This window comes from Chiroxiphia lanceolata, chromosome Z, assembly GCF_009829145.1.
Source record: "Chiroxiphia lanceolata isolate bChiLan1 chromosome Z, bChiLan1.pri, whole genome shotgun sequence".
Lineage (NCBI taxonomy): Eukaryota > Metazoa > Chordata > Aves > Passeriformes > Pipridae > Chiroxiphia > Chiroxiphia lanceolata.
This window is the reverse complement of record NC_045671.1, coordinates 58,134,440-58,152,301: the sequence shown is the minus strand read 5'-3', so window position 1 is coordinate 58,152,301 and position 17,862 is coordinate 58,134,440. Positions and strand designations below refer to the sequence as shown.

The 17,862-nt window shown below is 37.7% G+C and overlaps 1 protein-coding gene across 2 annotated transcripts in view; it reads right to left on the bottom strand.

Annotated features, from left to right (window-relative positions):
• SRFBP1 (serum response factor binding protein 1) overlaps positions 1-17,862 on the bottom strand; it is a 69,733-nt gene that overhangs the window by 13,101 nt on the left and 38,770 nt on the right. For both annotated transcript variants that reach the window (XM_032676300.1, XM_032676301.1), the window contains exon 4: positions 11,282-11,353. In XM_032676300.1, the coding sequence (XP_032532191.1) occupies positions 11,282-11,353 (72 nt within the window). The remainder of the gene's footprint in view (positions 1-11,281; positions 11,354-17,862) is intronic.

Here is a 17,862-nt window from a genome sequence, read left to right as displayed (position 1 = left end):
GGGAACATTATCTATATATAACTAAAGTACTGTCAGGTCAATGTCTTCAGATAAAACTCTTGGGAGAGACATATTTCTGCTCCGAGCACTGTTGATGGAAATAAATATGAGAGCCAGGGATTTGGAGGCACAGATGACTTAAAGACTTCATGAACACTGCACGCACTAACAAAGGGTAGGCCATGTTATCATATGCTACTCAAAACAAGACAGCATTTCTTGGCATACCACACTGCAATTTATGTGCACAATTGAAAACAGATTTGTTTTTTTTTAAATATATATGTTTTTCAGACTTTTTCTGAAAAAGACAATGGAAATACAAATTCAGTTCACTAAAAAACTATTAAAACATCTGAGATAGACATACCAGTTCTTTGGCACCAAAATGTAGCTTTTCCATCATTAAGTCTATTGACAATGCATTTGAAACCTGCTCTAATGATAAACACATGTCCGATATATATGTAAGCTCTGATATTACTTGAGCCTATCAGCAGATGATGGATGTAAATTAAATGGCAATCCTGGATGTTCAGATTTTATAGTAGGTATTTCACTATATGGCACACTGAATCTTTATGCTTAGAGGCTCCTGGGCAGCTTCTAGGCCATTACATTATTATTACTTAACTCTGGCATCCAGAGTTTTCCTAATGTGAAATGACCGCAAAACCATTCCAATCAATCTGGCAATTACTCATATTCCAAACCCAAGGAAAAACTAGACCATCATCTTTTAAATGTAATGCCATCATACTTCCACTAAGTGACTGGCTACCTCCCATTTTCTCTTATCTACCAATATTACCACAGAGGAGCAAAGTGTTGTAACCTTATGCTCTCATTTTATTAAGCTCTAACTTTTTAACATTGATAGTCTTAGCAGTTACATTCATTGACATCCCAATAGATGAGATTTTTAAGAACAGAATTCCAGTAATTCAAGAACATCAAATTTTTCTCCTTCTAAAGTTAAGTTTTTAAAAGTTGAAGCAGTAGTAACTTTTCATTTAGTTTTCCACTGTTAACAAACTGATGGGCTTAATATCGAGTTGAAAGAGGCCTCCTAATTCCTTAACTTCCTTTATTTATTTTTTTAATTTTTATAACTATCGATTTCTTAATTCTGAGTTGCAGCACTTTAAAAACTGATCTACATAGAAAAGAGGGGAAGAAATCAGAATGATATTCCACTTTATTTCTATATGATACACCATGAAAAACTGATAGAGTTTCATTTATAGAAATAAAAGGAGCAAAAGACAATAGCAGCTGTTTCTAATTTTTAGAAACATCAGGAATGTCAGATTTACTTTTTTTCTGATTTTGCAATGCAATTCTGAGCCACATCACAAAGCAAATATACAGAAAGAGCCTTTCCTTTAGTAATGCATGAGTGTCAGTCTTTAACATAAGTAATTACAATTGCTTATATAACATTAAAGACATCTTAACGTTTTAAGTTTTCTAAGCAACCAAAATAACGTTTCAACTCATGTAAATTCTGCCTTATGTTCTCTCTCCTTGTACTTAATTTCTAGATACAAGTGCATTCACTTAGCACACTATCATAGAGTGCCAACTGTATGGTGCTTCTCAAAACAAGATCAAGAGGTAATAAAATATGGCTGTTCTTCCCTCAAGGGTACACTGATCTTTGTTTCTTCCATGAACACACACAAAAAAACCCTGCTGGAAGTTAATGCTAAAACAGCTTCATGAACCTTAGTCAAAATTGTTCCATGAGTACCAATACTTACAGGATTTACAGACAGATCACAGAATCACAGAATATGCCGTGTTGAAAGAGAAGCACAAAGATCATCCTGTCTAACCCTTAGCTCTGCACAGGACACCACGTGCCTGAGAGTATCATCCAAACACTTCCTGAACTCTTGGCAGGCTTGGTGCTGTGACCACTTCCCTGGGGAGCCTGTTCAAATGCCCAACCACCCTCTGTGAGAAACCATTTTGCTTTCTCGTTTGGTTGCACATATCCTTCTCCCTCTCCCTTCATGTGGATCAACTTTACAAACTGATTACTTTCCTGGTGGATACATAAAGGATGTAATTCAAAGATTCTGTCTTAAGTAGCCATATGAATTAAGGGTAATTGAAAACTTTCACTATTATTATCTGTCCTAAATTTGTAGCTTCTCTAATCTCATTTAACATTTTCTGTTCACCAGCATCATTCTGACTGGAGGCTGTAGGACATGCAAGTACCAAACTTTTATGCCAGTTGCAAATTCCAATCAAAATGCTTCTTAGGGATTTTCTTTTCCATTAATATGGCTGAGCTGTTAAGACCTAAAATACAGTGCTTCATAGAACAGCATCACTCTCATGCATGTACCTCATATCCCATTATTCCTGTGAAGATGGTAAATTTCATTAATTATCTTGAAGACCTGGTGGAAGGAGAATATCTATTTTATATGTGATGATATTATACGTCAAATATTCTAGTTCCCCTCCACTATTTTTTTTGGCACAAGGATTAGTATGGAAGCATTCATAATATACACCCTTTCCCTGTAGCTTAGTATTGGAGGTGTCAATCAAGTAGCACTGTAGGCAGTCTGATTTACCTTCATTATTTATTGGATCAAGCTGTTCCATTCTTGGCCTTTCCCTGTATGTCATATCATCGTGAATATGATGTTTCTCCATGCATATCACCTTCCCCACGCTTTAAAATATTCCTTTATGTCCCTTAAAGTTTTCAGTGCAATTTTGATTATGCTGCTGGTCATCCTTCCTGTCCAGCTTTCTCTGGCCCCACAGGTACTCCAAATACCTAAACATTTCATTTTGATAACATACTCTCACCCATGCACTGAGATTCTGCCTCTTAGGCATTGTATGCAAGCCTGAACAATATTTTGGAGAAGAAGATGGTGGACGTCAGTAACTTGGCCTTCCTGAATTTAAAAAAACCCCAAAGTTGGTAAACCAACCACCATGAGAATCTTGCCATGCCACATTTTTTGTCCTGCATTTTTTTCAAGGAAAGCACAGAAACAAGACTACTTCTAATATTTTCCTCCACTGTTCCAATGACAGCTCATATCCAGAAAGATATTTATACGCATCACACAAATACTCATTTAAAATAAAAATGAAAGTTGTGAGTTGCTTGTCTTTCATGAGTCCCGTGATAAAAATCTTTTGGGGACTAAGTAGTATAGCCATGAACATTTGCAGCACTAAGCATCACATCATCACTACCACAGGCATATCCGACCTCAAAAGCACTGCTCTTTCCACCCACCTTTTCATCCATTTCTAGTCTCTCAAGCATGTTTATTGTATTTGAATTACCTAGATGATCAAAGACAAATATTACTCACAAAAACGTGAATCAAATTCCTCTGAGCTTTACTGACAATAATATGCCTGCCCACATTCTCATCTGACACACCAAGTAAGTGAAATGAGCACATTCAAATCAAAGGCAATCATATCACTTTTGAGTTTGAGCCTGGTCTAGGGACAGGACTGTACTTTAATAAACTTGAACGGTCTGTTCATCTAAGCAACAAAATTAAGAAATACAGCTTCACGGGAATGCAAATGAATGGTAGAAAGATTCTTGGACTAGCACTTTAAAATTTGAAAGGAGACAGGCCTTTTGTATCAAAGATAAACAATACCTCTGTGGAAAACTGCCAAAGTTACTAGCAGTTTATTTCAACACTGAACTTAAAAAATATTCTTTCCAGAATGAACAAAATCAAAGCTGTAGTTAAAATGAGATTGCTGCAATTTCTACTCTGCTATCAGAGATGATGCTAACTTTGGTCTAGTTTACCTCCTTGCTCTCAAACAGTGGTACTACAGCAGCATGTGTGTGGTAGCCTAGTTTGAATGCAAAGGGGCTAATGGAGAAGTGATCTACAAATTGTTCCAGAGACAGTAAGGGGAAGAGTGCAGTGGGGGAAGGAATGGCTGTCCACAGGTGGGAGTGTGATAGACAGAACCTAATATACAGGATATGTACTTTCTCATTGGAAGCCTGGGGATGGATTGATACTGGCTGGGCTGGTAGACAGACGGACAGTCAGGCAGAGAAGTACATGGAAGAAGACTAGAGAAAGATTTGTCAAAAACTGACACTTTTATACTAACATAAAACTTCATTTGCAACCATAGCAATGGACTCTAGGCTCTAAAATACAGACTAGTATACACAAAAGCCATGCTAAACAGCTTGCAGTTCAGGTGATCAAATTTGTAAGATGAGGAACCTTCAGGAAAAGAAAACAACAAACAGTCACACAGAGAAAGTATTTACGCCTCAATGTGATATTCATCAATGAATGTAAAATTCTTCACTTCATCAGTAATCTAAGGAAGACCACAAACATTCCTGTTTAACATTAACATCTGGTGTTTGACATGGAAAATTCTCAGAAAACAGTGGCTTCATACATTCAGTGCAACTGAATTCAAACAATCAAAATACTCAGGACAAAAAGAATTCAACTCTGCAGTACTGATTCCCAGCATCAAGCCAATTATTTTAGTCTGTGATGCCAGAAATTTTACTATTAAATCAATGCATCACATTTCCAATAAATATTAACATGTTGACATATACAACCATTACAGAGAGAAAAGCATATCTGGCATCTGATATGCAAATGAATATCTATTGTTCCATATTGAAGTAAGAAGGGAAGATAACACTATAACATGTAGGAAAATAAATTGAACATAATTATTTTACTATTCTCAGCATAAACATATTGTTGGAGAACGGAAACATATTCCTTCTGGAGCAAAAGGAAGTAAGATAACAATGTTTCCAATAATTAATACTTACAAAGAAGGGGGAGAGGAGTGAGATGGAGACTGTCAACCATGTCCAGATAGGCAATCATTAAACTATTAAATCATCAGTGTAATAAAAGAATTTAAATAAAAAGGAGAATGAAGTTTTTCATGGGTTCCTCAAAAACACCAGCCATTTGCCCCCATATAGCCAAAAGTGAACCACAAAACTGCAAAGTATTAATGATAAGCATATTATACCAAGCTTATGGACTATCACATCATGATTCAGTAGTTTTCTCCCTATGGTTTATGGACTGCAAACAAAATATTTCCATAAGCAATGTTAAAAATCCATGTACATAATTGTCTCCTACTAAACACAGTAAGAACAGAAACAGAAGTTTTATATCAATAATAACATCTATCCTAAACAGTATGTTGTGTAGTGGAGGGCTGGGGGGAGGAGAAGGGGAGGGGACTGTGAAGAAATCCCCCAAACCTCAAACAAGAGACAGCAACTATTTTGTGCCTGATCCAAAGCCTTTGAAGCTAACAGCAAGTCTTCAATTAAAAAGCAAAAGGCTTTTTTTAGGGGCCCTTTTTATGATTTAGAGCATTTCCTCAGATTAAATCTACAGTGAATACAGAGTGGTTATTTTAGATATTTTCCACCAGGGCGTACATTTTTAAAATAAATGAAGGCAAAGATCACAAGTGTACAGTTAGGATTTTCAGTTAAAATAGAAACATCTATATTTTTCAAAGTTAGAAAATACAAATATGACTGTTCCTCTATGGATGCAGATGTGTTTAATCAAAAATTCTACTTGATTCCGAAAATTACATCTGTCTCTGCCACACAGTTTAAGAGTACTAGCAGTATCAAGTTTAAAATTTCCTTAATAAATAAATGTATTCATTAGAACAATGTCTTGTAATCAAACATTATCATCTATTGAGATGCTTTGGGAAACCTGATGCTCCAATTATTTACTTACTCACTGTTAATTAATGCCTCAAAGCTAGCAGCCTTTCATAAATTGCCTTTCACAAACTGTTGGTGTGAAAAATGTTTTCAATATAAATCTACAAAGAAGAACAAAAACCAAAGCAAGCACTGTGACTACTCCACCCTTGCTCTTTTTTTGGTTGGTGATGAGAGAGGGGTTGTGGATTGATATACTAATCTCAGGCCATCGTTTGCATGGTTTAAAAATGATATGAATCTGAGAAATGCTATTTTGATAATGTGACTGAAAGACTCCTTTGAAAGAAATGAAGTTAATACATAATCAGCCTGTAAAGTTCATCCTTTTTCTTCCTGTCTGTCCTGAACAGAAGCACATTTCTGCCTCTTTCTCATATCCTTTTTGCCCAAGGATGTCTTTAGTCCTGCACCAGAGATCCAGTGAATTCAAGAAGTTTGGGAGATAAAACAGGGTCTTTTCATATGTGAATCAGTAAAAATCTCATCTGATAAATCATCAAAAACCTTTTCATATTACTCTTAGTAATTTAATTGGTTCCCCAATCCCAAGTTCACTTAAACCATACAGGTAAAGATATTAAAATCACTCATCCATGAAAAAAACCCCAGAACTTTTAACTGCAACATATCAGTCTTTGGGCATCTATTAAAAATATCTGGACCTTAAGCCCACGGCATTAATGTACACCCTCCAAAATCATGTTAAGCCTACCTGTACTCATCAAGCAGTTTATATTTTTAATGATCAAAATCATACTGTGCACATGGTTGCTGTGCATGAGCTGCCTGAGATCCTGTTTCTAAAGTCTTCGAATTCCTTTTAAATTCCAAACAAGACAAAGCTGGTTCCTGAACATGAAGCAATCTCAAATAAGCTTGCCAGACCTTATATTAGCAAGAGAGAAAAAAAGAAAAAAAAAAAAAAAGAAAAAAAGAAAAAAAGAAGGGCTTCTAAGAGCTAGTGATGACTTACATTTCTGTTCTAAAAAAAATTTCACAACACACTTAGAAACTGTAGCAAGCTTTTCAGTAATCTTGAGACTCAGAAGGATGTGGCATTGCATGGCCCCAACAAACTTCAAATATCACAATATACTCAAAATTTGCTGTGCAGAGTCCTCTTTGCAGAAAAGCATCTGCATGATTCAAACACAGCAGGATTTGAGCAATGGATGAAAATACAAGACTTAGTAGGAAAACGTGGTGTTCTTTTCAAAGGACCACAGATCAGAAATCAGTGTAAAAAAAAGCAAAACTATGCTACTAAGGTTATATGAAGATTGAATCTGGAAGCAAAAAACAGAGGTGGTATTTATCATCTGTGAACATTTGTTGGTATTTCTGTAAGTCAGAAGCATGTGCTCAATTCAGTCTTTGATAAAATTAATGTACACTGGTACTTTAGTCTTCACTCACAGAAAAACACAATAGTTCATTTCAACTTCAAGCCTCCCCTTGCCAAAATCTGAAAGTCACTCAATTTCAAAGCACATGGACTTTTAGGAAAAATAAGAAGTATTTTGACTTAAAGCAAGATGACACTCCATATTGCTGCTTGTACTAAGAGTTCCATCATGCTGGAGCAGAATTCTGTCATTCTCAGTGTTTAAAAGACAGGGATTTTTTTTCATGTGCTTTACACCAAAAAGTTACTGGAAGAAAAGCTAAATGAGATGTTAAAAATAAGTGAGTCAATATCTGTTATTGCTAGTGCCAAGGCAAGAAAACTGTCTGCAGTTATCATGAAGGTGTTCCCTTTTCTGGAGAAACAACATACATTATACACATTATTTTCTAATACTGGAAAAACATTAATAAATATTCATTTATTTATCCTGCCTATCTTAATGTATCTAAATTACCTTAAATCTATGTTAGCAACAAGTTGAAGACAACAGTTAAGACCTTTGTCAGTTCCCAATTCAGTTTTCTGCTTGTAATGAATAGCATTTCTAGGACTGGCTTCCAATTTATAACTTCAGTGTGCTGGAGCACAAAATGCCATCACAGTTGCAAATATGAGTTTAAAAAAAAAATAGACAAAAGCTCTACCACATATTTTTCTAATTTTACTAAGGTCTGGCAAATATATTTGTTGCAGACAATGCACAGCTATGTACAGAAAGCGAATAAAGACTTAGTGAGAACCTAGAAAATACAGGTTCCATTTCAACAGTTGTAAATAGCACCAGCAATATTAACAACAGTCAAAGTACCATGATAAGATTTATTACAATTTTTAAAACAGAATTTTTCACCTGTTGATAACAATGGTGCTAGCTGCAGCAATATTAAAATGGATTAATGTGCTGGTTTAAAGGTAAACCAGCAGGGGAAAATGAACTCAACCCAAAAGAGAGATTATAAATCAGAATAACAATTTAATAAAATAATACAATAAGTACAATTATACAGACAAACAATTGGTTTTAACCCACAAAACCCAAATGTATAACCCAGCACCCTGGGGCATGAACAGAGTGGTGTTCATTGGGCCCCCGAGTCCAAAGTGAAGGGAGAGGGGGAAAACCTGTTGGTGAGAGTGCTGTTGCAGCCTGGTCAAAAGTGGTGACTGCAGTCTGGTCGAGGGTAGTGGTTGCAGTCCAGTCGAGAGTGGTGGTTGCAGTCTGGTTGAGAGCAGTGATCTGTAGTCTTCCTCTGGATCCCATGAGTGGTTAAAAAAGTCCCAAGACTCCAAGATTATATATCCTCCAGTTCAGGCAGGAATGCTCAGTACCTCCCTCAGGGCAGGGGGTTCCTTAATGGGTGTGAGGACAGGAGCATCCACCTATCTCTCAGGCCTCTTAACACCTAGTTTATAGCCTGAGGAGTCAGGCTCTATGTGCAGATGGTGTAAATGGTTCATTGATAACAGTTTCTGGGAAATGGCATGGAAGGCTATAGAATACACAGTTTTGGGTTCCACCCATCCAGTGATGAACTGGTCCCAGTTGTTCTAACTAGGACAATTAAAAATATTTCAGCAGAGGTGCACAAAAAACTGTTCACCTGCTGCTTCTTGTCTTACAGCAATGTGGCAAACCCTGTAATGCTTTTATAAATTTGGAAAGGCAGAAGTCCAGTGTCTGGTGACTCGTCAACTCACTCTGCAACTATTATAAATCTGATCTGCTTATTAGCAACCATGAGTATAGCCATATTGACAGATAAATCACAGGAGCTCACAGTAAACTGCCACTTGCTAAACACTTAGCACAATTTTATTATACTTGACTGAAATCTATGCAAACTTTTTTAAAATAGAAAAGTATGCTTATCTTATTCTGAAAAATATTGGGGAAACACAGTAATGGAACATAAAATCTCAGTGGGCAGAAGGAATTAAACAAAGATCTTGACTACATGACCACTATGCAAAACTAATATTCAGCATTCCACAGTGAATTAAAACAGATTGCATTTTGTCAATGAAAACAAATCTATTTTGACAATGAAAACAGCCACGGGATATTTTCCTTCAAATATTTTGAAATTCGAGTTAATGAAAAGGTAAACAGTGTGGCCTGCATTTCCTGAGACTACAGAATATTGCTAGGGATAGAAAATAAATTTTTTTTGTTGTTCATTTAATAGCTAAATGTGGGAAAATAAGAGATAAAATACTGGAAAATTAACTTTTGTTAAAGCACAAAAGGGATGCCTTCTTTAGCTGGGGATATTCTATGGCCAATCAACAGCAATCGATAAAGTCATGATGGCACAACTGCCACTTGTCAACAGTACTGTACTAATTAATTGTACATATTCTTCTACTGCAGTGAGGTTAAAAAGTCTCTATGGGTTTAAAAATGTATCAGCATCAATCCATAAATTTGATTTGAAACGTAAGTTCTATCCACTACAAAGTGTGACATTAACAGACTTTCACACTCCTGAAAAACAGGACCACCCCTGAAAAATAGGACCACCAGCAGAAAATAACAGAAACAACAGATCGAATCCCCAAAACAATTCCATGAGGTTATCTGTATTATACATTTTGAAGAATTAAAGCAAAATTAAAGCCTATTTTAAGAAAATATGGAAAGTACACTATCAGTCACGACCACGAATATATAAAAAATAACAGGACAAAATAAAAAAAGTAAGTTTAATTATATTCCTTCAGCGTTCTTGGCAATAAAATTGTCCTTCTAGAAAATACAATTCCAACTGTAAACCTATAAACTCCTTTAAAACAATAGCATCAGTTATTTCATTTTGGGGCTCCTACAGTATATGAAACCAACACAAGGCTTATGTATTTGAAAAAAGGTCACTGTTTGAATTTAGCATCTCTCGTTGAGAACAAAATCCCTCTCCACATGTCCTCACTCATCCAGAATCTTCACTTCTGCATCATTTCTAACATTACGGTAACCCGTTTCTGACTAGCTCACCTTCAGACTGGAAAATCTTGGTCAAAAAATTTTAGAAGAAGAATGCAGCTTTTTAGCTCCATGCCAGTATAGCTGTGACCTTTTCCTTACTCTATTCTATCACTAAGAGAAGGAAAAGCAGTAAGATGCTTCTGTCCAAACACTGCGCCAGAAACACCAAATTCCTATGATGTTTTCCTATTAACTTGATTTTGCTGACATGAAACATTGAAAATCCTCCTGCACACTATGCAGATAACTGAACTACATCACACATGACTGTAATACACAATAGCATAGTTATATTACAAACTAATGGTGCCATTATACGAGTAAATGACCCAATTCTACATTAAAATTTAGCCTTTGGACTATAAGCATTTCAGATTTCAGACTCCCTCACTGGACCACCCACAGGAGTTGAGGACAATGTGAAAGAAAATACACAATTTCATGTTCTGAGATTTTTAAACAGAATTGCTTTCTGGCATCACTTCTGCAACACGTGCCTTGAAATGGTACTACTCTCAACGTCAGCTGCTTATTTCAACAAGGCTCTTCCCACTTTCTCTTACAGAAATCACTACTCAGACAGTTAATATTTAATAATGTACCATCAGTGGGCTTCAAGAGAAACGTTACACTGAAACTAATAAGCCACATGGGTGTTAAAATTCCACCTTTATTTCAAGCTAATGTTTGTCATGCTTTGTACACATGTGGAAACTTTTCCCTGCATTTAACAGTATTGAGAGCTTTTTTCCAACTGTTGTTGAGAGCTTACATTATTTACACTAACTGAACCATGTATATGTGCTATACAAACTAAACAAATCTCTTCATAAACACTAAGAAATCACTACCACGCTTCCCAGTATTCTGTTCCAATTACTAGGGATTAGCCCACCAGGCTAGATGACAAGTCACTTGCACAGATATGCAATTTTTTGTAAGTATGTCCTAGTGGATAAACTTTCTTAGAAAAGAAAGATCTACAAGGAAGACACAATACAACATACAGAATACACCGTGCAAAATGCATGTACTTGCAACCACATATGCATCTTTTCCTAAGGAGTGCTCTCGCACTCACAGAAGCAAGGGAAAGAAAACAAAAACCAGCAAGACTTACCTTTCTGCAGACACTTTCAAAATTAACTTCAGTCCTAAGAGCAAGTCGGGTAACTTCATCTGGCTTTATTTCCTGTAGATGAAAGATACATTTATTCTTCATATGATCAGACCTTAGGAAGCCTTTCTAAAGTTCATCTTCCTCAGGAACATTCTAAACATGGCACCTACCTCAACTCTTAAAGAAAGAAAACCAGTTTGTTATATGGAGATTTTTTTGGTGTGTATGTAAACACTACATTTACTTACTCTTCCAAAACACTACATTATACCTAATCTGACTGTATCTACTACTGAGGAAGGCAAGAGATATTTTTCAACAGCAAAGTATGCAGAAAGGTGGTTTTATTTACAGAAGTATATAAATTGCCCATATTGCTGAGATACAAATGAACTTTGGAAGGCTTTAAATACCCCACTTATCTTAGACTCTGAAATTATATCAGAACTTTTCAACATATGTGAATACATATGTTTAAGACAATGAAATTGAAATAGACGAGAAAAAAAATATATCCCTTTTCTAAAGAGACTGACTACACATGCACTTTGCATTCCTGGGCTCAAGCATTTCCATTGGCAGCCAAAATAGAAGAATGAAAATCCCGGACAAGTGGATTTTGTTTAAAAGTTGAATATTTTATGAAACGTGCCCCCATGACAGATTTCTCGCTGTTTTAAGACACATATTTTATATATGTTGTACTACAAAACGACCTATTAACCTTATTAGTTGAATTATCTGAATATTGTTTTTTTCTGCCTAGGGCACTGGGACAAAAAATCATGTTACATACCAGTTGTTTCTCAGATGGCCATTTTAAAAGCAGTTTAACTACTGTTATGCAGAACCAAATAACTTCCACACATTCACAATACTGGAAAACTGAAAATTCCATACAGAGAAATTTAGTTATTCTGATAGCTTTCATATTTAACAACTATATTTGTTACTTTCTCTTTTTCCCTACTTAACCACCTGTGAAACCTATTCCAACACCTTCATTTTACATTGTGCTCCACTGTTAAGTTCCATATTTTACTCTTTTTTTTTGTCCTAAATCTGGAGCAGTCTGCACACTTCCTTAGATGCAATTTCACAAAAAATTAAGTAGCTTACCTTCTTATACAAGATCATACCTTGCATCTCAAAGCCTTCTATACAGAAGGTACCTTACAGACAGTTGCACATTATCTAGATCTTTAAGGCGTTGCATGAATTTCATATATTTTAAAACTATAAGCAAGTATCTTAAGTATATTAAGCAATGGGGAAAAAAGTAACAGAATTATATTATAATAACAACAACAAAAAGAAGTATCTTTTTGTGAATGTCAGAAGAGTTTCCTGACAATGAGGTCTAGAAGTCTGCAAAATCATCTCCCAAGGGTACCACTGGAAGCCCAAACACTTAGAGGACAGAATCCACATTGGAAAAACACCAGTGGATGTAGGAAACAATCTCCTACTGGCAGATGAACAGTTGGATGATCTAATAGAGATGAAAAAGACCTATGATTCAATTTTCCAAGACTTTTCAAAGTGTTTCACAGATGGTGAAAGTAGGACATGCTGGTTACGTGACATGCTTACTGTCACATAGTTGGTTGCGGGTTACAAATGAAGCTCTGGAACCCAATACTACTCATTAAATCAAGCTGTTGCTTTATTAAAAAAGTCATTCATCCCAAACAAAACTGCCTATTTCCTGTCTCTTTAGGATTTAAATGAAGCAACCTGTTTCAGAGGGGAAGCAGGTGAACTTCAGGAGTCCTTATGTGAGAATGTCAAAGGTTTAATTTTTATATGACAATATTGCAGAATTCCCGAAACACTGTAGAATGAATAATAACGGAGAATGAATTACACTTTGGAATGTGAAGTCATGAATGCCTTCCTGAAATGCCTAGGATACAGAATGAGGCCAAGAACCTCCTTTTAAGGTTTAAATCCCTGAATTTAAAAATCATCTCCTTCGCTTGTCTTAGACTTAAGGCAAGCATTTTTGAATTACATATCCTTCAGCAGCACCCTGGTTTTGTAAAAGCAGCCATGTGAGTCAAATTATTGTAATTAGTAGACCTTTATTCTGTGTCTATTAATGGCCAGCAGCAGACAAAAAAACCAGGAAAGTGATGTAAATATCTTTTCCTCAGCACAGTTTTCTCAACTTTGAGAAGCACATAGCTCAAGAACTCATGACTCAAAACCTTTGTATTGAGTATCTATAATGAAATCCTCTTTCACTAATTATGTTAAGGGATGTTATAAGTGGCTGCCAGTTCCTATATCCCTGATACAGGAAGTCCAGGGATTCCTCCTGCCCTGCTGCTGCAGCCCAGCCCGCTGCATCCAGAGACCTGGAGGTGTCTGTCCCAGGTCGATACATGTAGCACTTGCTTTCTCGTCGACAGGTTCAACCAGTAGTGAAGCTCAGTTACGCTGCACAAAGGACTCTCAGCACTCACATGAACTTAAGTACAGCCAGCCAAGACCTCTTCCTTCTTTTTGCCTGATCAGGACTGAAACTCACTATTGACTGTACGCTACTCCCCACCCCTTCAAAATGCACAAACACATGAGCATTCTTGGATCCCTAAGTATCTGCAGAGTGTATCCTTCTGTCCAACTAAAACCCCTCTGCCTGGGTCCAGAGCTCTTTCCATCCATCCAGAACTCTTGTATCCATCTCATGGGCCTCCTACTTGCTGTCTGGCAGCAAGTTACTAACAGGCAGATGCAGGCATTCAAACTCATCTCACAGGCAGCCCACGCTCACAGGTTCCTCCCAAACAAACACCAAGCCCTCTACCCACTTGATACCCCTTCCAGACCACAGAATCATAGAAACATGGAATGATTTGGGCTGGAAAGGACCTTAAGGATCATATATTTCCAACCTCACCATCAGGGGCAGGGATACCTTCCACTCGACCGGGTTGCTCAAAGCCCCATCTAATCTGGCACTGAACACTTTCAGGGATGGGGCATCTACAGTTTTGCAGGGCAACCTGTTCCAGTGCCTCACCACCCTCACCATAAAGAATTTCTTTCTAATATATCCAATCCTAACCTACTCTCAATTTAAAGCTATTACCCCTTGTCCTATCAGTACATACCCTTGTAAGAAGTCCCTTTCCCACTCACTGCTAAGGTGAGTGGGAAACCAGCTTGAGGTTTGCTAGCACATTACACATGCCAAAGAGGCACACATGTGAGGTCAAAGCACATGAACGTAAGACACTCTGCCTGCCTCTGTCAGCAGCAGGCACCAGGCACACAGTCTGTGACCTGCATCCCAGTCCAGATGTTGTGCCAAGAGCCTAACTTGCATCACTCACCCCAGTCTCACCCATAGCTGCACCTAGGACACACAAGGTCCCTGTCCTCGCAGTTGGTGCAAGTGCTGTTCCTGCTCCTGTGGCTGGAGCTAAGACTCTTATCCACTGCTGCTGCTGCTGACACCACAGGCTTGTCCCTATACCCCAGCCTGACTCCTGTTGCTGGCCCCATACCCCCTTCCACCGGTCTTCTCAGTAGCTGCCACCTCTCCTTACAGGACTCACATAAAGGGGACAAAGAAGTGAGATTACACAGTTAAGATTTATAAAACGACAGACTGTGGTGATCAGTCACAGTGCTTGGTCAAGCAAGTCTATGACTAGCACTAGTCATAGGGACTGGGCCCTTCTGATACATACTTCCACTTATGCCCCCTAAGCATTGCTTAGTAAGTTTTGTACAGTCCACAGGTCTTCCTATACTCACAATCCTCATGTTCATATTGTTCTCCCTTCTTATCACTTACAAAGTCCAAGCTGGCCTTCCCCAAAGCAGTATCAATAGTTTATTAATGACCCATTACTTAGTGACTGGAGACCATCTCTTTGTCCCTGCCTCTGTTTATCCCTTGACCACCAGCCGGCTGCTCTCCATGGTTTTGTTCATTCCTTCTCCCTTCACTTTCTATCTCCTTAGCACTGAGAAGGTCCACTACTGGAGGCTCATAACAGAAAACACTCACTGCCTTCCATACACCCTTTACAGATTACAGCTGTTTTCTGAGATCGTGTTATTGCTTGGTGTCATAACCTCCTGTGCCAGTAGGTTTCCAAGACTGATGAGGTGTTATGTTCCAAGTGAACAAGGAATACAAAAGAGGGAACAAGATAAGTATGCTATTTTATGAAGCATCCGATCCACAATAATCCCAGATCAGGGAAATACAGACAAAACCCCCCTATGGACACACTCTTTCTCCTTGAAAATATTCTCTGACAAATGTTTTAAACAACCTCCAAATATCTAAAAAAAACCCAAAAAAACCCCCAAAGCCTTAAAAGCAAGATGTTGACCTACTGACTGCCTGTTGAAGGATGATAAAAAACTGACAGGATCAACAGATCCTTCTACCCTGCAGGCTGACCACATTCTCTCTTGTGGGAGAGACAATTACAAGAGAGACAATTACAAGAGGTAATACAATGCCAGCACTAATGGCATCAGTGCTATTGCTGGCAAATGCTGACATGCTGATGGATAACAGGTAGTAAGCAACAATGCAAGAGATTGTTTTCTTTTACTAACAGACTGAACCCCTATCTCAACTTCTGTCATAAAACCCTTTAAGAGAAGACAGGGACATGAGTGAGGGAAGACTCTCTGCAGGCTGACATACATGACACAAAGCACAGTGATGTAGCTCTCTGTCCCAGTGCCTGAGCTGAGCCAAAAGCAGCCACAGCAGTAACCGAGACGAGACTAGAAGGAGGTGGTAAAAGTGACAAGAGCCGCAGCAGCAGTACCAGCCTGACTCAATTTTTCAACTATTTTCACAATGCGGGGACTGAGGCTCCTCCAGGCGCTCACTCTAGCAGGCATTGGAGGGACGTCAGGAGAACTGACCCATCAGCCAGCCTGCTGGATCCCATCAGGGCTGCAGGCAGATGACCAGGTCTTACCCTGGGATTAAGCTTAACAAACAGGATGTGCAAAACTACTGGTCATAAGAAAACTGCTGGTTGCAACAGATAATGCAAGAAGCTGAAGAGTGGATGGATTTTACTGATCATCAGGGGAGAGTTACGTGAGAAACAGATGAGCTTTGAGGAAAGGTGGTGTACAGGGCAGATTTCAGGGGTGGGATATCTTGCAAGGTACCAAGGAAACTGTAGTGGTACTAGCAGAGGGAGCCAATATTGCCTACAAAGTCACACTGAAACACCAGATTTGTGTAAAAAGTAACAATGGGTGGGCAAAGACTGGCCTGTGTTGAGAAAATGAGTGCTGGGGCACAGGAAGGGGCAGCTGCAAGGCAGCTCTTCTGCTCTGAACTGAACAACCAGAGGAGCAAGCTCGCCCCAGAACTCACAGAAACTTAGAACTGCAAAGTTTAGACTTTTTTTAAAAATAAACCATAACTATCTTACACAGAAAGACAAGACTATATTGAAGAGAAGTATGTCAATTTCATAAATGGCATATGAAAATACGATTTCATGCTTAAATTGATTGTGGTAGCTTCGGACAACACTTTAACCAAATGATACTGCGGAAGATAAACGTTCTAACTAAAAAAGCATGGAAATGCAATTTATTGAACAGCCTTTGGAAGACAGCAAGGACAAAAACCCCACTGTCAGATGAGGCTTCAACACATCTCAGAAATGCAAGATTTTTCACATAAAATGTATTCCCAGCTATGCTGTCTCAAGCAGTTTTAGATGACTCAGAAAAAAAAACAGTCTGCCAGTAGTGGCCTGTGGGAGCAATTTAGGAGCCCTCACACTATTAAAACCTACACGGTTTCAATTTTGTTTTGACTAGTATTTTTCTTTTACCTCTACATGCAATTTAAAATTTTTCCTCATTATTTTTTTACCTTTTCTTAGCTGCACAAGATTTAAGCCTTCCCTTATGAAATGATGATTTTTATGCTAAAATAGAGAAATTTCTACAAAAAATAACTAACAGAATTAGGGTATAGATAACAGAACACCCTTACCAAAAGTCAAATATTTCTGATGAAATCTCAACTGTAGTTTGTTACCCATTACTACACTTTCAACTTTTTAAACATTAACCTCATTTTTACCCTTAAACATGTGTTTGAGACTACTTTCTCACGAGGTTTCTTGTGTTTTTTCAACAGCATTAGTCTTATTTTGTTGCTTTCTGTCATTTTTCTAGGTCCCCCGGTGAGGAGAAAGGCATAGGAGAAAAAAAAACAACCTCATTTCAGAACAGGTTTTCAGCTTCTTTTTTTCTACAATTTAATCCCTGCATGATTTCCGGTCATCATTACCAGTTTCTTCCCATAAGTCTGTAAAAGTTCAGTATTTTAGTCATCCAGAACAGAAGCAGTCTTAGACTCGAGCAAACACTACCATTGTTAAAGTACACAAAAATGGTTCATTTACAACATAGCGAAATAAATCAGCCATGGTTCACCTGAAAGCTTATATGCTTTCCAAAAAGAAACTAAATCAATTATAAGAGTAGAAATTTGTTTCAGTTATGGAGGTCTGTTTTCAGGAAATGCAGTACTCTTTACTGATTGTACCAAACTGATTGTAAAGAAA